Source organism: Suillus subaureus, assembly GCF_016647635.1.
Source record: "Suillus subaureus strain MN1 chromosome Unknown BJ212scaffold_3, whole genome shotgun sequence".
Lineage (NCBI taxonomy): Eukaryota > Fungi > Basidiomycota > Agaricomycetes > Boletales > Suillaceae > Suillus > Suillus subaureus.
In genome coordinates this window covers 551,498-574,527 of record NW_024538559.1, presented here as the reverse complement: position 1 = coordinate 574,527, position 23,030 = coordinate 551,498, and the positions used below count along the sequence as shown (strand labels likewise).

The 23,030-nt window shown below is 47.9% G+C and overlaps 7 protein-coding genes and 1 non-coding gene across 8 annotated transcripts; 4 read left to right on the top strand and 4 right to left on the bottom strand.

Moving 5' to 3' along the window:
* Positions 1–135: 135 nt before the first annotated feature.
* BJ212DRAFT_1573766 (aspartic peptidase domain-containing protein) lies at positions 136–1,929 on the bottom strand. Its single transcript, XM_041342096.1, has 5 exons — positions 1,436–1,929; positions 1,284–1,381; positions 754–1,231; positions 434–704; positions 136–374 (listed from the first exon to the last, which is right to left on the bottom strand). The coding sequence occupies exons 1-5, from the start codon at positions 1,713–1,715 to the stop codon at positions 305–307; spliced, it is 1,197 nt and encodes a 398-aa protein (XP_041198215.1). The 5' UTR covers positions 1,716–1,929; the 3' UTR covers positions 136–304.
* Positions 1,930–1,956: 27 nt separating this feature from the next.
* BJ212DRAFT_531036 (uncharacterized protein) lies at positions 1,957–5,310 on the top strand. The gene is made up of 11 exons (XM_041343418.1): positions 1,957–2,152; positions 2,205–2,335; positions 2,382–2,539; positions 2,591–2,673; positions 2,721–3,294; positions 3,347–3,441; positions 3,503–3,711; positions 3,761–3,871; positions 3,923–4,729; positions 4,781–4,853; positions 4,903–5,310. Exons 1-11 carry the CDS (start codon positions 2,095–2,097, stop codon positions 5,265–5,267), a joined length of 2,664 nt encoding a protein of 887 aa, XP_041198214.1. The 5' UTR covers positions 1,957–2,094; the 3' UTR covers positions 5,268–5,310.
* A 53-nt stretch (positions 5,311–5,363) lies between these two features.
* On the bottom strand, positions 5,364–7,208 carry BJ212DRAFT_1475802 (glycosyltransferase family 69 protein; the record flags this gene model as incomplete). The annotated part of the gene is made up of 4 exons (XM_041339289.1): positions 5,364–5,436; positions 5,484–6,173; positions 6,234–6,872; positions 6,922–7,208. The coding sequence occupies 4 exons, from the start codon at positions 7,206–7,208 to the stop codon at positions 5,364–5,366; spliced, it is 1,689 nt and encodes a 562-aa protein (XP_041198213.1).
* Positions 7,209–7,308: 100 nt separating this feature from the next.
* On the top strand, positions 7,309–7,394 carry BJ212DRAFT_t28. The gene has a single exon. It is a non-coding gene; the product is annotated as a tRNA-Tyr (tRNA).
* A 666-nt stretch (positions 7,395–8,060) lies between these two features.
* On the top strand, positions 8,061–8,496 carry BJ212DRAFT_1475801 (uncharacterized protein; the record flags this gene model as incomplete). The annotated part of the gene is made up of 3 exons (XM_041339288.1): positions 8,061–8,121; positions 8,174–8,329; positions 8,381–8,496. The coding sequence occupies 3 exons, from the start codon at positions 8,061–8,063 to the stop codon at positions 8,494–8,496; spliced, it is 333 nt and encodes a 110-aa protein (XP_041198212.1).
* Positions 8,497–10,258: 1,762 nt separating this feature from the next.
* On the bottom strand, positions 10,259–13,618 carry BJ212DRAFT_530909 (uncharacterized protein). Its single transcript, XM_041343417.1, has 9 exons — positions 13,013–13,618; positions 12,876–12,965; positions 11,922–12,827; positions 11,718–11,869; positions 11,562–11,667; positions 11,226–11,509; positions 11,066–11,167; positions 10,858–11,009; positions 10,259–10,801 (listed from the first exon to the last, which is right to left on the bottom strand). The coding sequence occupies exons 1-9, from the start codon at positions 13,123–13,125 to the stop codon at positions 10,511–10,513; spliced, it is 2,196 nt and encodes a 731-aa protein (XP_041198211.1). The 5' UTR covers positions 13,126–13,618; the 3' UTR covers positions 10,259–10,510.
* An 831-nt stretch (positions 13,619–14,449) lies between these two features.
* Positions 14,450–16,774, bottom strand: BJ212DRAFT_1444325 (cytochrome P450; the record flags this gene model as incomplete). The annotated part of the gene is made up of 13 exons (XM_041337944.1): positions 14,450–14,639; positions 14,700–14,747; positions 14,800–14,907; positions 14,968–15,134; positions 15,194–15,392; positions 15,449–15,515; positions 15,566–15,795; positions 15,869–15,941; positions 15,991–16,096; positions 16,155–16,252; positions 16,309–16,444; positions 16,503–16,600; positions 16,651–16,774. The coding sequence occupies 13 exons, from the start codon at positions 16,772–16,774 to the stop codon at positions 14,450–14,452; spliced, it is 1,644 nt and encodes a 547-aa protein (XP_041198210.1).
* Positions 16,775–17,586: 812 nt separating this feature from the next.
* Positions 17,587–21,219, top strand: BJ212DRAFT_1320606 (p115 like vesicle tethering protein). The gene is made up of 13 exons (XM_041334386.1): positions 17,587–18,160; positions 18,394–18,581; positions 18,631–18,813; positions 18,863–18,943; positions 19,002–19,232; positions 19,259–19,260; positions 19,289–19,347; positions 19,399–19,862; positions 19,916–20,028; positions 20,085–20,299; positions 20,352–20,405; positions 20,461–20,579; positions 20,634–21,219. Exons 1-13 carry the CDS (start codon positions 17,629–17,631, stop codon positions 20,859–20,861), a joined length of 2,469 nt encoding a protein of 822 aa, XP_041198209.1. The 5' UTR covers positions 17,587–17,628; the 3' UTR covers positions 20,862–21,219.
* The last annotated feature ends 1,811 nt before the right edge of the window (positions 21,220–23,030 follow it).

Below are 23,030 nucleotides of genomic sequence, written 5' to 3'. Positions count from 1 at the left end.
CTCAGAATGTAAAATCGGGGTTCTTCAAGAAGAGTGGCAGACAGGGCCCTGCCGCTTTGGGACCCGCTTCCTCACAAGGCGAGATGGACAACTGCTAGTAGTTTCGACCAGACAATCAGTGGTCTCCTATGGTTGTCCCTTCTATTTCAAGCCAAACAACAATGCTCCTTGTGTCATGTTGAAATGGCAAATGTATTCACATTGCGTTACAGGATATACGTGGAATAATAATTCAAGCGGATCCAGCCCGCAGCCTTATAATTTCAATGGCGCAATATATACTTACACTCAGTTCGAAGTCGATTCAGTATACTGCCGTCGTGGCAAATCCAACCCGCTTGTTTGTGGTATCGAAGATGCTGTAGAAACGTTCACTGAGAGCGCAAACACCACAGTTAGCTGTGCAATGGTTCGAAACAATAAGATCACTTACAGGAATGTGTACCCGCTGACGAAACCGAAGGTTTCGCTACCAATATCTGCAACGATAAGGTAAACGTTATCGCTATTGCCGCTGGTGTCACCGATGACGCTATTCATCGAGCGAGGCCAGATTTGCGCGTTGGGAGTGAGTGTGAACGCAGTCCCTCCGATGGTAAATATGAGGGGTTTCAGGCTGCTGTATTGGTCTGAAGTGATCTTGAGCAGCCCCGTGGTCTCATCCAAGGTAGCACCAGTGGCAGTTTTGTAAGCATCGAAGGCATCTGGTATGGATTCAGTGTGTTTGCCTGGGTACATATTATATGAGTTTACCAGTCGCAATTAGAATGAGTACAGTAGCAGTGTCGACAATTCCTGCCGCCGAAGATAAGATAGTTGAATTGCCGTAAGCGATAGACTGGTCGATTCCCCAGTAATTACAAGCGGGTGAGGCAGTTGTGATGGGGGTATATGTGATGTCACTTGTCATTAAAGAATTGTTCCAACCACCGAAAGTGAGTATGCCAGTCGAATCCTCTTCCGATACAGGGACAAAGTAAACACCAAGGATCTCAGAATGTGTGGACTTTTGACTGAAGAGGTTGTCCATGATGGTGGGAACTGTGTCCGTGTTGGACACCGTGCCTTTTGTCAAGCTCACGGGACCAATACCAAGGACGCCGTCGACACCACGAAAGCCCTGGTAATCGTGTGCCACCCCGATCGATTGGTTACTGATGCTCAATGAGCTCAGCGTGATAGTGTCTAGGTACTCTTTCCCAGAGAAATTACCGGACCCATAGGAGACAGACTTGGAGTGAGATATGAGTATCAAATGATAGTAAAAAGGAGTAGGTACGTACGACTGTGTTTCCGGTGTTAACACTGGTCCTGGTAATGGTATAATACTGGTCTGCTCCAATCCACGTATTACCACTGGCAGTATCCACAAGAAGTCCATCTGGCATGGTGAACTCATAAATTACGGTTATAGGTCTTTACTCGAATGACGCACAGTGCTTCACTGGGTTACCGATACCAGCCTGTATAGTGTAACCTATGGGTGCAACGTTGGTGATGGATGCATTTGCGTGGTGCTTGCCGATTTTCGCAGCCTGATACAGCGATTGAGCGCGTGCTCTATCACCTGCGACGATACTGGTTACACCAGCTGCATTGAATTTAGCGGCAAGGCTAACAGCGGTTGTGTGGGTGTTCAAGGGAATGGAAGAAACTGGAGATCCGACGACGAGCAGGAACGACAGGACGATTTTTAGGTTAGTCAGTGGCAACATGGCTTCAACTGGAGGAAAGAGCGGGAATTACTTATAAACGGTTAGACATCCCCGCATTTTATACTATATGAAAGGGAACCGAAGAGGGGAAATCGATGAAGCTCAGCTTGGCGTGAGTATCGTGATGGTCGCCTTCAGAAGTTCAATGTAATATTTGCTCGAACAATTATTGAACTTCGGTAACCCGGTTGGACTTCTGGAAACGAAACTGTGGACCAACTGTGGAAGTAGCCAATAGTCACGTGGCCGTGTCACACTCCATTTATTACTTGGCGCGACCGCTCTCGTCTAGCTCCTGCAGTAGCTTGTTTATGCCATACTGTATTCTATCGTTCTTATAACAACAATCCTACACTCTCATTGTTTCTAACAGACTATTATGTGGCTCATTACTGGTCCATTCGATAGCATCGATCAGGGGGATACGACAGCTACCAGTCCGTCTCTATCACTGTTCTGTCTTCTCCTCGACACTCACCGTAGTCACAGAGGTGAAACTGCTTAAACCTGGGAGGAATTACGGGCTCGGTCGCAAAGAACAACCATTGGTAGTGAACAACAAAAAGATTTCTCGTGATGCTTGCGAATTCAGAGTGGGCCCGTATACGCCGGATAATATGGTACGAACCGAATTTCAATGCGAAGTCCATCTCACTAGTCTTCTAGGCAGATCCATCATACGTTCCCACACTTGAACTAGTCAATAACAAGCTCAAGAGCCTCATGTTAAAACGACAGAGAGGGGACGTGACCTGCAATCCGTCAGCCTCTATTACTCTTGAGGATGGAGACCACATCACGGTCGTTGCTGGTATTGTGGTGGAGTAGGCGACCTGAAACCTTCTAGTTCTAATAGAGTCTAACACAGTGTCCAGGGTACGATGGCTGCGAATAGCATGTTTTGTCCCTCCAGTCAGGGGCATGCCCTCGCTTTCTTCTGAAGACTGCGCCTCAATTGGTTCGTGTCGTCCCTGATTCAACTGGACTTACTGACACTGCGTACAGGTATTAGCACGCTTGCTTCGGCGCATGAGCTTATCACCCATCACATCGCACCAAAGTATGAAGTGACAACCCCAGTTATGACCTCTTTGCTCTGCGCCGCTCAACTTATCAAGCCTGAATGGTTGCAAGAACTTGTGCGACTTGGCAGTACTCCTGCAGAAAACGATTCTTTCGGTTTGACTGCCCTCGAAAAGTCTTTTGTCCCACCCATTGAGAGCAAGTACCGTCCCGCATTTGGACCTGCCCTCCCGCCTGCGCTGAAGAGCTTCAAACATTGGGAGCCAAATGAAGAGAGGCTGAACTTACTAAGGGGCTTCCGCTTCGTCCTTCCCGCAGAGAACGGGGAAGTTGATGCAGAGCTGAGGGACCTGGTCGTAAGGGGTGGCGCAGAATATGAAGGATTCAATCTGAAGACGGGGCTCGCGAAGTGGAGGCAGGTGATTGCCAAGGGAAAGAGGAAAGTCGAAGAGCTGAGAGGGGCTGGTAAGGGGCTGGTCGTGCTGGCGAAGGATAGTGTAATACAGAGGGCTGTTGATGACGAGAAGTGGAAAGAAATGGTTGCAGATGCTGCAAGGTCGGTGACATGAATCACCTGAAAATGCTTCGCTGATAGATATGCTTAATAGCCTGAGCGTGTATGTCATTCAACTGGAGACAGTTCTTGAGGCTGTTGTTCATGTGGATGCGTCTCGCATCGCATCCTCCGGAAGCGGTTCACAAGGTTCTTTCATCATAATTTTCCTCAATGTTCTATCATACTAAGGTCATCTCCATTCATGCAGAATCATCAAGCCACTCTTCTCCTTTGCCTTCCTTTGTTCCCAATACGCACCCCGACGAGCCATCTTTCCCGGATGGCGCAGACAAAGAAATATATATGGATAAAAGCCAATGTGTTGTCTCCTCCGGAAGCGGAAGACAGGACTCTGCTATGCGTTCGCCTGAGCCTCCCGTTATTCCTGAGTCTCCGCCAACCAAGCCAAAGCGAAAGGTACGTACCAAGCCTGCATGCAGGTAGGGGCTCCACTGAGAAACCACAGCTGGTGCGACGAGTGCCTCTGCCAACTGAGACAAGCGAAGGATCCTTGATGAATTTCAACAAGCCAGAGTCAGATGTTGACAAAGTTAAATTTGAATCCACACAAGCACCTGTATGTCTGGCCTGCTCTTCATCGACATAATCTCCTGATTTGAACATCTAGAAACCACCGTCGGGCAGTCGCCCGCGCTTGAAACGCCGCTTAGGATTGCCTGGAATGCCAGGAGTCCCGCCTCCAGAGATCCACATACCTGTTGTTACCATTGATGTCGACGAAGTCGAGGAAGAACCCCCGCATAAGAAGTTCAAGGCCTTATTTGAGGCGAGCGACCCAAAAAAAATAATTCTCGAGGGTTCGCAGGCTTTTGACGCAGCCTATGACAACGTGGTAGGCACCCAAAATGAGAGCGTCACACAGACAGTGCGGTCACCTGCCTTCGCACCACCAAAGCAATTACCGGTTGTAGCAGAGGAAGAAGAGAGCCTGAGTGGGCCCTCACAGCGGGCCAAGTCTGATGCATTTGAGGTGCCGTCCCCGGTGGAAGAGGATGGAGGACAGATGCCAGCTACCCAAACTAGGACGAAGTCAAAGGTACCTCTGTCCCGTCAGCCATCAGAACAACCCCGGACGACAGCAAAGTCCAAGAAAGCTACTGACGGTGGCAAGCACGTTCTCGACAAGGACGAGGCCTTCCTCACTGCCGTTGCTTCGAAGAAGCGCGGGAAGAAGACCGAGGATGAATTTGACCGCGAGTTCAATAAGTTACGGATAGCGAAACCGGATCTGCAGCGCGAAGAACAGCAGTGGACGGATATGGGGGACTTCGACCTCCCAAATATCAGAGGGAACTTTATGGTCATTGTGGATTTGGAGGTGTACAAGTACTCAGACCGCTATCGCGAGGCTGTTACGAATGACACTCGTGACTCTGCCAACATGAACGTACCGAATTTCAAGAAATTTAAGAAGGTAAGCGTCAGCTGTATTGATGCCCTGGATGACCTTTTTGACGCGGAGTAGAAAATAAATGGGCCCCGTCGTCCACCGGTCAACCTCGTGCTTGCAGAGGAGAATGACTATGGCATGGGCGCAGGTGGGTGCTTCAGTTGCTCCTTCGAAGGAGCGAGCTCATCGTTTCGCAGGTTACTGGAAAGACACAAAAGACTACACTAAGGACTCCCAGGTGACCGAAAATGGGACTCAGCGAAGCAAAGGCAGGCGCCGTGCGCTGGCGGTCGATTCTGACGAGGACACCCAGTCACAAACCCTTGACACCATCAAAAAACCCGTTCGCAAGCCAGCGCGTACAAAGGAGACAAAGAAGTTGTTTTTGAATTCCGATGATGACGATGGCAAAGACGATGCAGGCTTTGGGTCCCCCGAACCAGCGCCTTCTACACCTGCTGCCCGTGCTCGGGCCAGTAAACGCAGGCGTGTCGTTGCTGATGATGATTCTGATGACGGTGTCACTTTCAAGGGCTTCAGCAAGAAGAGAAGAACGAAATAGTTTGTAGTTCCATGATATCATCCAGATTGCCCATGCAAGAGACCAAGCTAGTGGATATATAATATATACAAATTGAGCAGTCGATTTTAATTGGTTCTATCGCAATTCATCATGAATAGCAAATCCAAGCAAGCGCTGGGTTTTGGCTGCCTTTCTCCCTCCGGTTTGCCTGCAGCAGTGTTAAAAGAGTAACAAATTAAGGAACAGAGTCTGTACCTTTGTTCCTGACACACGAAGCTCTCTGGGGCACCATCCCAGTCCTCTAATACATATTTTGTGGCATTGACTTGAGCTTCGTCATCATCGCCAGTACCGAAAAGATCGAGTGCAAGCTGGGTATGACTCACACCAGCATATGTCGTTACACAGCGGGGGTTCACCAGGATGCGTGCGGGAGTGTATGCAGAATTAGGCACAGATAGGGGCGCTGCAGGGAGCACATCAATGGGTACATCTGAGTCCGGCATGGCATCATAATCAGAGCCAGCATTCACGTCTGCATCCGGCTCCTCGTCAGGGACTTGCCTGCGTGAGAGCGGCTGGACTTCGGGAGTGGGTACGACCTCGTCCTCGGGGAAGTCATTCAGCGCATTGCTGATCCACAGGTCTCTGCAGAACCAGGCCTGGCTGCTATCTAGACATGGCGCATCGGCTGCGCGTGTGAGTACGCTGTCCGACGAGGAGGACGCGTTGTGGAAATCGATACCACAACGGTACTTGAGCCCTTTGTAGTAGGACTGAGCTGGATCGACGATGTGGGTGCCTGATTCACAGCAGAAGACTTGGAAGGGAAGGTGTTGAATATACCGGGCAGCGCCGCTCTCATCTCGAGGAGGGACTGCGTCTGGTTTCGCTGAGGATGTGGATTGCCTGAATTGGTCGCCGTGAATGTCGCGTGTCCGCCACCTCAAAAAAGCGTTAGATGATGTCGCTCAAATTATGAGGGAAAAAAGATGGATAACCGACCTGTCAGAAAATATGAACTGCCCATTGGATTCTGCCCAGTCCATCCCACACACCATGGCGGCCTCGTTCGCAACGCTGACACGCAGTGTCTCGAGGATGTCATTTGGACATGTGAATCCTTTCAACCAAATGACCCGATGAAATTCCACTTCGCGCTTCTGGTAGAGCTCAAGAAGAGGCTCTAATGCAAGGTTGCGCATGTAGGCTTCCTCCAGGGGATAATAGGCTGCAGTTGCGTCTTCAGTCATCCCAGGCACGCGTCGGATTCGGAAAGAGACACCCAAAAGGGTCAGAACGGCTTCACAGAGGTCAGTAAGAGTGGCCGTAGAATCTGTAGAGTCATAGTCCAACATAGACACAAAGACATTGGAAGTGCCCAGTCGCTTAGCAAGTTGGACGATGACAGCCAATTGATCGACCAGAAAATGGTCGGCTGAATGAATTGCCATTGCTACGAAATAAAGTCGGTCATCGTTAGCAAGGTCATCATAGGCATCTTCGTCGACGTTCTTGTTTTGTCCGAACGGGCGAGCTAGTGTCGGACAATACGCGGCCACCCAGCCATTAAGAGATAGCAAGCTCTCGACAGCAGTCAAAACGTTCTGAAGATCTGCGTGAGCGGTGTCCTTTCCCATTATTCTATTCGGGCGTCGCGTCAAATACCACGGAGACTTGGAGGGCAACTCACAATGGTGCTTGAAACCGATTCCAATAATCAGTGACCCCGTCAGCTATGACATCGTCAAGGATATCCTTCCTGACATCTCTCCCCGTCCTCCCTTGCAAGAATTTGTACTTTCGGACATTCAGAATCTTGTTTACACCCGTAACGCGCTCAAAGACGTTATAGGATTGGAAGACTGATGGTTCCAATGAGGATGAAGAGTGGGGGCTAAGTACGAGTTTGACACCCAAGACAAGAGCCAAAGCAATAAACACCTTCGTCAGAAGGTGACGCCTTGGAATGAAGGCCATCATAGGGACCAATATTAAGAACCTCAGACCACGTCAAAGGATACTTGTCTATCGCCGCTGTCCAATTGGTAAAGTAAGAGAATTTTACACTGATACGTATCCGACCTTAGCTCAGTTGGAAGAGCGCGAGACTGTAATTGGAAAAATGCCATCTTGAGGTCGCCTGTTCGAGCCAGGCAGGTCGGATTCTTTTTCTGGGCACACATCCAGCCTGAGTAAAATATACGTGGTACGCAAACACCTCTTCTTTTTCTTACTGCTGCGGGTTTTCTGGTATTCTCATTTTCTGATGCCATATATGTATATTTCTTGCATCTTTTAATCCATGTTAGAATTTTTGCCAAGCTTCCAGTGAAGCCCCTGCATCTGAGCAGTCTTGGTTTGGCCTCATGTGGCTCTGGCCATGACAGATAATGAGGCTTGGAGGACTCAGGTGGGTGACCCCTTGAAAACCCCCAAAACGCTGAGTGTACTTGGCATCAGCTATCTGCCCCATGCCACATAATGATAAGCCATGACCATGTGGATTGCACACATCACTGGAGGCGGGCATCAGTAAAATATCATGTTACTTAAGCTGCCTTAAACAGACTAGGGGTCGGCGTTGCCGACTTTTTACCTTGCGGAGCTCTTTCGCTTAATTTGACTTGCCCACAATATCAACAGGGCCAAATATCTTTGATTACTCGCCGTTCAGACGCACAACATTCTGAGCATGATACAAAAGGCTGTAAACTTTCATATGGGTCCATATTCACCTTCATTAAAACGTCTCTCGGTGTCTTCTTCCAGTTCTCGCATTCTTTCGTCTTCTATACGAAGATCTTCCAAAGGGTGTCGAAGGGGTCTACGATGCAGCTTAGCGTGTTCGAATTGCTGAAGACTTCCAACGCCGAATGTGCTTTTATATTTAGTATGTTTAATTCGTTATGTGCATTATTTATCGTTGATGAGTGTCTCATCAGTCGAACACCAATCTCGCGGCACTCCCCATATCTTCATTCAGACTGCGGCCGCTGTCCAAGAAGCCTTTGAGTCTAGCGGGTCTCGAATGATTTATACAGACTCTCCTACCATCCTTGCAGATCAAGTGTTATGTGCAGATCCAGCAGAGTTTAATCGTACGTCAGTTAGTTATATGTTGGCGTCTTTTACCCTAATTTATTACTGAGGAATCGCTCAGAAAATGGCACGCGACTTAGATACTACAGTGGTGTATGCAGATACACTTCTGTTAGCAGAACGGTTGAGAGATGCTGCTCTCAAAATTCCTCGAGTGGTCAGTTAAGAAATTGGTGCTTGGGCTGTTTGTCTGACAATTAACTTACGAACCTTCTGTGTTCTCTTTTGCCGCATTTTTGATAATGGTTATGTCGTTCGTTCGTCGTATTGTCCGCTGTGAATGAAGTCCATGACACCTGTTGTGATGAGATAATCTGAGTTAGTCATTTGCTCATATCTAATTGCGGAATGCGCCAGGCTGTTGACTTTTATACAGAAATGATGGCAAGCAGCTACATTTGTAGAATCGCAGGTCAGACGATCAATTGGAGTCGTGGTTCATATTCAGGCGAGTAGTCTTTGTCACTATGCATTTTTTCATATCTTGGACAGGTTTCAGGTATAAATCAATTTGGACGCATTCGCGCTCTCGTATGCTCTGGATATTGGAGCACATACCATCCTCGCATATGCTGTGTGATTTTGCATCAGCGTGGTTGAAACAACCTCGAGGTTAATTGTTCGCGCTGTTATCGAACCTCGGGCCGTTCATAGCATGGCATATGTGTGAGGGCCAGTGATGAAATGAGTTTGCCGGATGGATTTTAAAAAAGTAGTGTAATTATTGTTCGGGAGGATCGTTCTTGAAGATACTTTGTACCATTATCTCATTCGCCATAATGTAATTCTGTGCAGAATCAGCAATAACGCAGTCTAATTCATTTTGGTGTGTCTGGTGTCAGACGGTTCGCGATGATCACGTGTATATTTTGTGATGTTTACCACCACAGGTCACGCCGCATTCATAGACCTTGCTCCGCAAGGTAACTTAACTCACACTTAAGTGTCTTATGTGAAAGTCAGTCTACCAATCGACTAAAATTTCAACTTAAACATGTTCAGAGAAAATTCATTGGGATATATTAATATACATGTTTTATTGTATTTCACACCGAAAAAACATGAGACATGCCAAGTGAATAATGCGGGGGAGAGCAAACAAGTTTTGAGCCAAGTCAATTAAGCTGACTAAGGCAGCTTAAGCAACATGGTGTTTTACTGATGAGGTCCTCGCGAAGGCATTGGAACTACAGTATCCTATTGTTGAGGCGCCCTGTTTACCCCTTCCACCGGCTTCTCTGACAGTTGGCATAAGCGACAATCTGTTTATTCAGTCTTGCGAGAGCAATGCCAGCATCAAGGTCATGTATTGAGCTTATATCTCAGAGGGAGCTGACAGACTATGTTCCTGGGATCAAATACTAATATATTTGAGTTTTTGACGAGTTTTTGACATGTTTTTAACATGTTAAAAACGTGTCAAAAACCCCGGTGTTACAAACTCGGAAGTTTTTCACGGAGCCTAGCAAGAATTGCGCAAGTATGCGAGAGGGTATCATGATGCAAGCAGAGGGGACGGTATTAGTGCATGGTAGATGCCACGGCGTGACTACGCAAAGGTGACCGACACAGCAGTACTTGTGGCAGTAAGCAGGAGGGGGGTGCAGCGGGAGCCACTGGGATCGGATATGCATTAATACCCGACTGTCATCAAGTGTGAAAAAGAAAGCGGTGCAGCGCCTGACCGGCCCGGTGGGGCTTTCCCATTATGGTAGTGATCGCCGAATTACTCAGTATCAGCACCATGCATGCATGACTAGTTGCGCACTCGATCCTTAGCTAGGCTACGTACAGTGGTTCACGTCGATCATACATTGGCACTGAATTACCGTTGAAACTGTGACTGTCTCAATGATATGACAGTACTGCCTGTGGGGGCTTGAGCTTGTAAAAATACATTAATTCTCATGAACTGATCGATTTAAATATGGAGAAGTAAGTTCCTTCCCTGAGAACAAAGTATAGCTGTAACATAACATGTGCCCAAACATCGTGTAGAGAGATCGGTCTAACCAAAAAGCTACGTAGCTACAGTCCTAGTCACCATATCCGCACGCCCAAAAGCCCATAAAATCTTACATAGCGTACAAACATGCAATAATGCTTTGGCCCTAGATCCTGCCAGTGCAACTAAACTAGATTGCCTAGCTAAATAACGGAACGAGAAGCACTTAATTGGCTCAAAACTGAATGTGCTGAGGCTCATGCTCTTCGGGTTCAATGATCTCCCCCTGTGCATTTAGTGGCCAAAAAGAGTTCCTGAAGAAGTTGTCAGGGTCATACTTCTTTTTCACCTCGCACAGCCTAGCCCAGTTCTCGCCGTAGCAAGCAATAACTCGACCAGGAGGCTCCTGTCTGCCTAAGAACTGTCGGCGATGTAAATGAAAAAAATCAGATGTGGGTACGGAGGAAACGCATACGCTTGGCAAGGGGCCACCGAGCGTCACCGGTGCCAAAGTCTCTGCAATCCACTAACGAACATGGGAGGTGAGTATAGGAACAAGTAACTCGATGATAATATCCTTACCTCCTCCGCGGAATGGACACAGCGCGGATCTTGGAATCCAATATCCCACTGATGCAACGCGGCAACAGTAAAGGAAGCCTGACGTTGCGCCTTCGGTATACAATTATCCTCGAAATCACCAAGTGCGCCACCAGCCAATTCGAACAACCACGCTGTGTCCAAGATGCAATAAGAGATCGAAAACGAGGACGGGACAAAAAAGACGTACTGCAGCCAACAGGCGTGCCCGCAAATTGAAGGACCGTCTTATTTACGATATCATCCGGAAGCGAGCTAATAAGCGCAGATCGTATGAACCACTTGTTTCCTGCTGTTAGTAGCAAACATCTCAGAAGACGCATGTTGATTCAATTAAATCTGCTGCTCACCTTTTCCACGGAGAACCTGTGCAACGCTGTCTTGCTGATGAAGGAACGACTTCTCATCGACCTCATTGAGAAGACACCGTCCACCGTCCCACGACGAAATGGCCTGTAAGAATTCCTGGCCCTTTATCTTGGGACCGACGTAACACATCTGGATAACAACTAAGGAATCCTGCCCTGCAGGGCCAGCCGTAAGCAGAACATTGGCATACAACTCCCGGGGAGCACCCTTGACGCAATCGCGAAAGTGCTTGATTAGTGATGGTGCAGTTGCGCTATGAAAACGACTGTGAACAGTAGTGTGAAGTTCCGATCCAATTCAAACAAGACAGTACTCACTATATGAGATTACCCGCGAAGACGACGGGAACTGGATAAGCTCTGGCTTTGTAACGTGTGACAATACCAAAGGCTGGACCACCACCACGCAGTGCCCACCACAGATCTAGACGTCAGTTAAGACAAGGTCAATAGTATTATATGTATGATACATACCTGGGTGTTCGTTGTGGCTGACCACGACGATTTGACCGTCTGCCAAAACGACTTCTGCTTCTACCAAGTTGTCACTGCTCAAGCCGTGAAGGCGGCCCAGGAACCCAAAGCCTCCCAAGATCATGATTGCTGAACCAACAGGATGAGCCGCACTGATTCGCTAGGTAAACGAGGATAAAAATCCGCGAAAAGAAAAAAGCTTACGATGGGACGTGGTATGGCACAACACTACGACCCCCAGCGAGTGACATCGCTTCTAAAGGGTTCGCCGCTGAGAACTGATCGATTTCTTTCTGTCTCTTTCCTGCACCAAAGGTCATGAAGGCATGAGAGTAGATGGGCATTGCGTAAGTCAAAATGCTAGTCTGAGCCTCGAGGAAACTCGGCGTAGCAAACAATGCGTTGGGCATGGACTGGGCAAGCCGGGAAGTGGAGGCAACAGGTGGTACGGGGTTGTTGGGTGTATCATCTAGATAGGAAAATGGATCATCCAATGATGATAAACATGGGGGCGGATTTGAACTGGTATCTGGTAGTGGATAAGGTGGGGCAACAGCGGTAGTGGCACCGTCCGTGGATGGAAGATTAAAAGCCAAGGGATTAGAAACCATGGCAATAGAAGAACCAGAGGAGTTAGATGATAACAATGTCGCGTTGGGGTCGTGACGACTGCCCGACGTCGCAGAATAGGTAGACATCTGTGGGGTCCTCACCGCAGGAGCTGCGAATTCCAACCTTCGTCGAGTGACGGGAGGACGATCAGCAAATGGGGCGGACGATCCTCCTGGGTACAGAAAATCTGCGACGGTTGCAGATGCCAGGTCGTAAGACCTCAGTTCGTCATCGTCTTCCCTTCTTCGCTTACTGCTAGCCATAGTAGCAGATCTATCTAGAAGCAGCGGGCCAGCTTTGACCTTCCCCTTGCTGCCAAGTAAAGGCATGTCTCGAATACTAGTAAAAGAGCCATCGGCAGCGGGAGGTTCAATGTCGATGTCGACGATCTTGCAGAGGTCGATAATTATGTCGCCTCCGACTGCCCAGCCAGCAGTGCCGTAGCCTCCGGCCTTGACAGAAGCAGAAATCGAATGCTTTCTGCAGAACAAGATGACTCTACGGATATAATTGAATATTTGACAGGTCTGAGAGTTGGGAACTTACTGGCTAACGTCTGGGGCGTCGAGGGGACATACGACAGCCATGGCGGAAACTTCGACGTCGCCATTAAACATTCGAGAATAGTCCAGAAAACTACAATGCCTATCAGAGGTGTCAGGAAATAATTTGAGGATACATACCTGGGATCACCTCTCCGGTATGCGTCTCCGCGAACGGTCGATCTTAGTTCTTGGTAAAGAACATCGGAAAGAGAGGGGAAGTTAGAAGCCGTATCAAGGGAAATCCCTTCCATGAGTCGTTCAAAGCAAGGTTGAAAGCAAGTCTAGAAGAGGGGAATAGAGAGGTTCTGATCAGCAAGGTACGAATCCGACTGGTTTTTAAGGAGGGGTCCGATTATAATTTCAGGTGAAAATAGCAAATAAATTGGATTGCTTGGGATCCTGCATAGGACAGCATGGAGATAGATGTGAGTAATGGGAGGAGTACTGAAGGCGATGTTTCATGAACCAAATTTTTGTTGTAGCTGAACGTTTGCGCCGCGGAAGTTATTTTGTTGCTCCAACATTTAATTCTAGATCGATCGGCCGGCATCAGTCTCCACCAGGATCAACGTTAACTTCAAGGTCACCCTGAAGTGCTCTAGCTGAGTCTTACAGGCTTTGTTGGGCGCGAGGCCAACGTTAATTTAATTAGCAAGTCTCGAAATTCCGAGTCGGTCACCAACTTGAACTCGAACGGCAACATCCGATCTTGCTTCTCTATAGCCCGATCCTTTCCCTGAAGCTTCAATGCTCACGTATTTCGAGTCCCAATTGGTCCCTTTGTATGGCAACAATGCCGCATGGCTATGGATTCTGGAATGTACGTCACGCTACACAGCAGCTTCTAGTACGTTGTAGAGTTTCTCACTGTTCTCACCCCCAGAATGCTTGACCCCGTTGATATCATCATTTGAATACTCCTGGCTCCAATCGTCCATGGTTTTAGCGGTGCCACCCTCATTATTGCTGGAGCGTGTACTAATAAAATCAGCCTCGCGGCGAGCCAAGCTTAGGTTCTGATGGGTCAACTGCTGTACGTATTCCGAAGACTTACCTAAGGCTCGTCGAGGCACCATCCGTTCCAATCGCCTTGTCTGATTGTCTTGCCCTTTTTGGTAACTTATCGTGAGTTTCAATAACAGTTGTTTCACCGCGGCTGCTCAGTACTCACGTTTACTGCAGCGAGAGCGCTTCAATGATTATTTCTCCCGTCTTCCCTCCTAATTGACCTCGGGTGAAGTTATATTGAGACCATGGGTCTATGATCCAGACTCCAGGGGCGTATGTACGAGATTTTACTCGTCTCATTGAGGCATACGTATTATCATATTTACCCCTTCAGGTGTGTAAACGCTTGGTTCTAGTATGTCCGCAGCTCAGCTTCCACCGACATATCTGATAACGTCGATCAGCGGAGTCCCTGCACACTCGCAACGTCGAGAAGCTAAGAGGAGCCCAGGTACTACCCAACTTGGGCAATGGCGCATGACTTCAGTCTTCGAATACTGGTGGCTGTTGGGCCATACAAAATGACTATTTGCAAACAGCTGCCCAACATCCCGGCACGTATGACGCTTAACATTCCTTACCAGTGCGTGGTGCCAGTGAAACCCTCAACGGCAGTTGAACACCATTTCCAACTTCACCTTCTAATGTTGGAGTCATCACCACGCAAGCTTCCCGCCGAATAAGTTCGGTTTTATCAGTTGGGGCGAACTCAAACTTTCCAACTATCTCCGTAAGAAAGGCCTGGATTTCGATCACCCTGAGTGAACGCTCATATTAGATTGACTCCACCGTTGCCGGACAACCCGTTAACACTCACGCGAAGCGCCATCCGATACATGATCTTGCTCCTCCCAGGAATGTCATTCTAGAAACAAATTGGGGTTCATGCGTGTTGAAAGATAGAGACCAGCGCTTACAGATTGGAGTACACTCCTATTGACGTCACCTTCTTCTCTTTGGCCGGGCCATTGAGCCATCTGTCCGGATTGAATACGTGGGCATCCTCGCCCCAGAGCTCCTTGTTTCTAACCGATATGAGCGCACCGTCAGAAGAAAGTATGTTGACGCTATGTGGAACTTCCTACCGGTTATATGCTGCAAGTGATGCAACAATTCGGGTACCCTTCAGAACCGGTAGCTCACGGATAACGTCCCCAGATCGCGTGGTGATTGGCTGTGACAACGGAATAACGTCATCTTGGCTGGCGCATCGGTGTGCATGATATACGACACAACAGAATCTCAGAGCTTCCTACAAGGACAAGTGCAATGTTATGACAGCCCAAATATTGCAAGCATGACGTCACGCACTTTCATCACAGCAGTAGTATATGGCATAGCGTCAAAATCAGCGATTGTAAAATTGACATCGCCGCGTGCGTGCACAGCGGCTTCTGTTTTCCATATCTCTGCCCGGAGACGGGATTGGATCTCAGGCCGCTTGGCTAGCTCGAGAAGCGCCCAACTGACAGTGTTCGAGGTCGTCTCATGACCTGCAAAGAGGATGGTGCTGTGCCAATCCGTGATCGGAAAGCTGTGCAATTACGACAAACGGAACGGACCCACCGCATCTGAGCAAACAGTTCTTCTTCCGTTAACTTCGCCTTTGCATCCGTATCCATATTGGCTTTGACTGTGCTATAATTAGATGGCCTAGATCTGAATGAGGCTGTTAAGACCCACCAAGTAAGCTAAAGACATCTCGGCTGCCCTTGCCCTCCAATAGCATCTCTGCCTTGTCTTTCACCAACTGCTTTGCAACAGATGTCGCCAGGTCACCTGTCTCACGCATGCGCGTGACACGTGGGTTTTTGCCCTTCTCTACGAAGTATTCCATAATCTGGGGTGGGATATACTTTGAAATCTCCTGAAAGAGTACCTCCCCATCTGACGGGGATCCAAATGTGTCAGTCCTATTGCAGTGAGTCACATTCAATTCAGGTCAGTTAAGGGAAAGCCAAATGCTTGGCAAATGTTAAGACTGACATTACATTCCTGTATGAGCGCGCAAGGGCACTTTCATTATTGTCAATGGAGCTGAAGCGGACATCAAAAGCAGCTGAAAAGGAGATAAGAAAAGGTACTTGTGTACTCTGGATACCATGTACCTTCGCCGATAGCATCCAAGGTTGCGCGGGACAGCCAGGCAGGAATATTGAACACTACTGACCCCTCCTTAGAGTCACCGATGATCTCCATCCATTTGTTGCTCATCTGTGAAAATTTACGTTATTGATGGGTGTTGAGTGTATTGAGTGACTTCGATGCCTACAGACTCGGCACAGTTCTTGAATAATAATAAGAATGCTTTAGACTCTGGTCCACCAAATCCAGGGAGCATGACTCTTCTGTGTCGTTTGTGATCGTCACCTTCAAAAGTTAATTACAGATCATTCCATGTTTTGAGTTGATGGCTAAAGACCTACCCTCCGCCCAGATAATCCCCTTTCCGTTGATCAACTGGGAGAGGACACGGCGATCAGGCGGTCTTGGAAACCAATAGGCTGACTTTGCAAATATGTATTGCAGGGCGGCCGGGTCGGAAATCATCAATTGGTCTTCCTATGAGTCGGCGGAAGATCAGGAAATGTATGCTACAAGTCTGGATTTCATTACATACTCCAAAAGAGCCCTTGAAGCGAACGACATTCCCATACTGAGCTTGCCACTTGAAGTCAGCTTCCGCTGCCTGACCTTGGTAGAGTTCTTTCAGATTCCCTGGTGGTCATATCAGCAGCGGATGGATCCAGCAAGAGATAATAGCATACCCATGATAAACGATGCAGACTTTGGACCAGGAACGTCTGCCAAAGAGATATGAGTGTATCGACGGTACATCCCATAGACAATCGCTAGAGCTGTAAAACCAGCAGTGATAAGAACAGGATTCATGGTTGCAAGAGATACGATTTCAAAAAGCATGTAAAGGCAGCTTTATTAATGTCTCTCGTATGGACTAGATGACACTTAAAGCATGATGCACATTCCTCAGCAGCGGCGCGTGCATCGGAAGGAACAGGCCCAGAAGTTGCCTATTCCTAATCTCTTTACAAGTTGATGATTGCGTGAATTCGGTGCCGATGATACGACTTGGGCTGCAAAGAGAAAAAATAGATCTATATGAAGCATGTTGTAGGGCTTTACACCGAAGATTCATCATTCTGTAGGTGGTGGGTCAGTTCCAGCTCTCGGGAATTGCTTACACACTGTCGGCTAAGACATTCAAATCCCTGCCGGTCGGCGTATTTTTGACTCCCGCGCTCTGATTGCAGCCACCACGATTCGACAGTCATCTTCTTATCATGAAAGAACGATACAAAGATGACATAGTACTTACTTGTGTCCTCGCGAAACAAGGTCACGAGCGGTCCTCCAGGAGCGCTTCGCCGAGACTGACGGTCATCCACTGACACTTCTCGGGGTAGGGTTGCCATAATACATGACGAATCATTAATTATTCGGCCCATGGCCTAGTTATCATTGGGGCATGACGGTCATATCTTTTGGGACTTGAGTGTAGTCTCCCGTAGTCAAACCATATAGAAGGAATATAGTCGTGCCTTCTGTATATGATGAATGACGTTGAATCGAGTAGGACGATGGTCTAAACGTTGCGGTATCAGGAGGCTCTTGCCTGTTCTCGCAAGGCCACGTGTCAGTGGTGGTGGCAATGCAGCTGGCAGGCCTGAACGTTGAACACGACCACAAATTACTGGCACGGTCTTCAAGCGTCAAGCTGGACTCGCATGGACTTTTTATCGCAGACCTACATCGCCCTTCGTGGTCCAACAGGCGCCCCTCAGTCTGCGCAGGACACGATCGCAAAACTTAGTGACCGGTTGTCTCCTTCTACCCTCCTTGCAGACAGACGCGCTGCTGTCCTTGCTTTGAAGGGTTTGGCTCGCGATTGCAAGGAAGATGTTGGTGAAAGGGCCCTCCCTGGTCTCCTCGAAGTCCTACAGAATGATGCGGAAATAGACGCGGAAATAGCGAAGGCCGTGCTCGAGACTATTACCCAGCTCTGTGAACCCGACGACGATTCCAAGGACCTTGCGTTGAAACACACAGACTATGTTATCGGAAACGATCAGGCAGTTCATGTTTTGTTCTCCCTCCTTGGTGACACGCACTTCTATACCCGTTATGCGACACTACAGTTGCTCTCGGTACTACTACAGAACCGCCGTTCTCAAGTTCAGGGATATTTCCTGAAGGCCCCTGCTGGTGCCACCAGTGTCATTGCTGTCCTGGAGGATAAGCGCGAGATCATTCGTAATGGTGTGTATTTTAGTTGCTCCATCTCGTCCTACGCGTGGTACACTGGTAGACCTGCTCTTACTACCTGTCTCGACAAAGCTGGATGTTGAACATAACTCAGTCTCCTCACGTAGCCGTGTTCATCCTTAAGTTCCACCTGTAGCAAGGCTTTTAAACGACAGTATCCGACGCAGGTCTACCTAGGCCGGCATAAGACTCGTTGATTACCCTCACTAATGCCAATACACTTTCAGAAAGCATTGTCATGATTCAAATGCTTATTTCTCAAAGCCCTGACATACAGAAGGTGCTTGCCTTTGAAGGTGCATTTGAAAAGCTCTTCAATACTGTCACACACGAAGGTGGATTGGAGGGAGGTGTAATCTCACAGGACGCACTTCGATGTGTCGACAGTCTGCTTCGGTATAATAGCTCAAATCAGGTGATTAATATTCTCTGCTTGAAGTCCATTCCATTGATCTCTACGATAGAGTTACTTCCGCGAAACGTCTCTTCCAGCATTGTTATGCTCCCTCTTGCTCTTACCGTCCAACCTTTCCCTGCAAGATTCAGCTCCACAAGAGTTTGCACTGCAATTTTGGGACTCACAAAAAGTGGTAAATGTGTCACTGGTACTTGGTATCATGGGAATGTTAGTCGGGTCGAAAGGCAGTGTCAGTAGATTCCAATATTTTTCCTACATTTGTTTCATAGTTTCCTCAGAGCCAAGAACTATCCGTCTTCATACGAGGCTTTGTCGAACTAGCCCTCGCATCCAATGCACCAACATCCCTCAAGACTCAGGTTCGTTTTTTACGGCAAGCATCTCACAATACAAAACCTGATTGTATGTGTGCGTTAGGCGCTCCATCTCCTTCCCAGCACGTTGACTCTCCCGCTCTCGGAGGTGATTTTGACCCCCTATATGCCTGTGCCCGAGACACGGGGAGAAGAATGGGACAGACTGGAGCCGGCGTCCGCGCTTGATGCACTGGTAGAGCTTGCACTCCACGGAGAGTACAATGGGCTATACAGTGATAGTCGTACCAAGGAGGGACTTGAGCTAAGGAGCGCAGCTGTGATTGTTTTTGATGTGTGTCATTGTCCTCATCCTCCGGCAGAAAGGGTCGGTATTGATACACTATAGAACTTTGTGCGGAAAGAGGACATCAGACAGGCCATTGTGCAAGGGATGCTTCCTCCCCAACGTAAGCAACATCTTCCATGCCAGGCAAATACGATTCAGATTGTATTCACAGAACCAAGTGAGGTTCCAATGATATCGCCTCTTCTGCACTCTCTCTGCCTCTCCCCATCGTCCCCTCTCAACATCGCTAATGTGACCTCTACTCATCTCGCCACACTCCTCTTTGCTCACCTGCTCACCGGCTCCCCAAGAGCAAAAACTGCCGCCCGGTCTATTAAGCCTTCTTCCAACATTCCGGGGGGGACTTCGAGCCAAGGACCACTTTTTGTCCCTGCGGATAGTACTCCAGTGCCAACGCCCCCAGAAGAGGACGAAGAAGATGCCCCGCAGAGTTTGTTGCACCTCTTTGCCGAGAACCTCTCATTATGCTTCCTATCTCGCTTTCGGGCTGAGGACGACCGTGAGGAACGCGAGTGGAATAGATTGATTGTCGGGTACATCTGTCTGCTTGCGCAGTGGCTCTGGGATGACCCTAAAGCCGTGAGGGAATTTTTAGAAGCCGGCGGGCTGGGCACAGTGAGTCTTCCGCCCGATTCTGTGAACACATGCGAGATCTCAGGAACCCATAGCTAGTGGAGCCTATTAATCAGACTTCTGAGTCGGAAGATCTCATCCCTGGACTTTGCGCCTTTCTACTGGGCATTTGTTATGAGTTCAATCGGGAACCGGGAGAGATCACTCGGCATGTGCCTTTCATCCGTTGTCTTTCACGCGTTTTTATATCCTCGTATTCAATAGCGCTACCATCCATCCCATTATCTCTCGGTTGGGCGTAGATGTGCTTCTCGGTCATATGACTCGCGTACGAGAGCACGACTGGTTCAAGTCTATCGGCCCTGAATCCATGGTACTCCGTTATCCATCCAAGGCACTCCAAAACACTCCACCCGCCGAACAGGAAGGCGAAATCTGGCTTGACTGGTCTTTCGTTGACTTCTGGAAATCAAATCAACGTGCGCTGCCAGGTCTCTATCGCATGACATTGATCTGATGACTTCTTTAAAGATACCATCCAGAGGGGTCTGGCAACGGACCCTAGCACTCTGGCTTCATCGTCAGGTCAGTAGCGAGACAGGGACTACCACCAGCTACGTTGACTTACTTGCGGTAACAGGTCCAAGTGCAGAGTCCGCGATGCTCATCAATTCTCTCAAAGACGTCATTCGCTCTCAGGTGCAGGAGATAGACGCATTGCAACTTCGTCTCAAGGAGTTATCGGCTACTGAAGCTCGGGTACGTGGTCATGGATGTATCCGGATGCTGCTGCTTACTATGATTGACCAACAGTTGGCTGACTCAGAGGCGCGTGTTGCGGAGCTTGAGGCTGAGTTGCAGACATCAGATAGCAAGAAGAGGGAGGTAGAGAAGGAGCAGGAGGATCTTCTGGTCCTCCTCGACGACGTGAGTACTAAACGCAGACGAGACAAGCAGCAGATGAGAGAAGCAGGCATGGAAGTTTCCGAAGACGAGGCAGATGATGACGATGACGATGAAGATGAGGGAGGTGAGGAGTAAGGATCAGTACCGATCGATTTTTATTTCTGCTGGGGCCCTACCTCATCTCAACATCTCACCTTTCCAAACTACCTCGAGTACGTAGACTTAGGCGTGATACCTGTGTTCTCCCCGAGGTTGGCAGCATGACTTGAAAGCCAATCATTGCACAAGTCTCCTTTGTCCAGCATTCCCCCGTTCCAAGCACCTATGTTCCAGTTTAAAGCTACGGAGAAGTGAGATCCACACGACAGAAAAATGACATGCATCCTTGAGGTGGCTGGCATGGACGACACAAAGAGTCTGCAATTATATCACCCACAGCTAATACTAATGTTCCTCGGACGACGTAGTGGAATGCATGTATGTAAGATATTGGCCGTCTGAGTTAGCCAAGGCATGAGGCTGACATAGAGTATGTTGACATAATAGATGCATTCCAGATATATCACCTTTCTTGCCTCTTGCTATGTACTATACTAAAGTTGCTGCAGTCCAGTTCTGAACCCACAGAACCAGTTCCAAACCTCGAACTGGACTGTGGTTCGGTCCAGTAATGGTTAGGGTTCGGGAGGTCCAGAGGTGGTTGGGTTCACAGTTCAGAGATAAGTGGAATTTGAGAACCGTACACAGACCTGTTCAAACTGTGACCAAACTGCTATAGATATTTTTAAAAAAGGTAAACAGAGTCTGTCTACCAGTATTATCACTGGCAGGGTTTTTCAAAGGTTTTCAATGTTTGAAGTGTAGTACACTTGTCAAGAGGTTTTTTAAATCACAAAATATTTCTGTGCAGTGTGCAGCTCACGATATGATGATCAACAAATTTTGAAACCCAATACCCATTTTAAAAAACCCCATCAGTGATAGTACTGTAGGTTAGTCTGTAACTGTACAGTTGTAATATATCAGTGGCTGAGTCACTACCAAGTACTGAATACTAGTGTTATGCATCATTAAATCACACTAGTATGGATGGTCAGTGTGCAGAGAGACACAGAGAAAGCTGACAGGGAGGCTGCAGAGAGGAGACAATGTGCAGAAGACTCCGTTTGTGAGGTGCAAAAACAAAAAGATGGTTGTCCAGTGCTGTGGGAGCTCGAGTAGTAAAACTTTCATGAAAAATTCCATTTTGTATCAGTGAAGGGTCTGGAACCAGTTTGAACTTGAACAGAACCATACCAGACCGGTCCATTGGTGAACCTATAATCCTGGTTTGGGTTTGAGGGTGAGGAAACAATGCTACTTGGTTTGAGTTTGAGTTTGACCAAAATCTGCTTGAACCAGACCTGAACTGGACTGCAGCAACTTTATACTATACAGTACCTTCACCACTCAGCCACAGATCCTCCACAGACCCTTATGTACTGGCTTCGCATTTTTCACCACCTCAGCATTGTTCTATTAACTGTTGCTGAGGTGAGCATTTCATCTTGTTGTGTAGTTGACACATCACTCATGTAACCTAGTCTTCCCTAGGTACTTATTAATCCAGCATCATTCTATTAACTGTCACTGAGTCTTCCCTAGACTTCCCAGAAAGTATAGTCTCTGTGTGAGTAGGTAGTGTGACATTAACTCTCTTTGTTCTTGTCCACATCTGACACCTAGCACTAGAATGTTTTTGCTAAGGATTTTTTGAGATTTTTACAATGCAAATTGGTGCTCCACTTGATGTACCATCACTCCTGGGGTTCTGCAACATTCACCAGGAAAACCTTCCTGTCCTAAATTTCTCCAAATTATCTGAATTAGCTGGATTTCTCATAATGTGTCTAATTATATTAATTACTGGCAAGTCTGTCAGAATATCCTAGGATAGCTTAATGCTTGAAGGACCTGCAATCAAATTGGAACCAAGAACTGACAGCAACTTGTAAATGCATAGTAATACACATTAAAGCAGTAGATATCTAACTATGTAGTCAGTACTAAAGAAGCCTGAGTATTTCTTGGCCATGTGCAATGATAAGGCTGCATAACCACCTCTCCTTCTTTGTGTTGTTATGTTGTATAGGTTTGATCATTGCAATGATCCTGCTGTACAGTAGGGCTGCACACCATCGCTGTCATAGATGGTTTGTATAGCAACCATCAATGGATACAGTTGCCATACCAGTTGCTCTACCAAAGGAGGTCCATAGGTACAGTGTATGGTCTGGCCATACACTGTACAAGATGTATTCCATA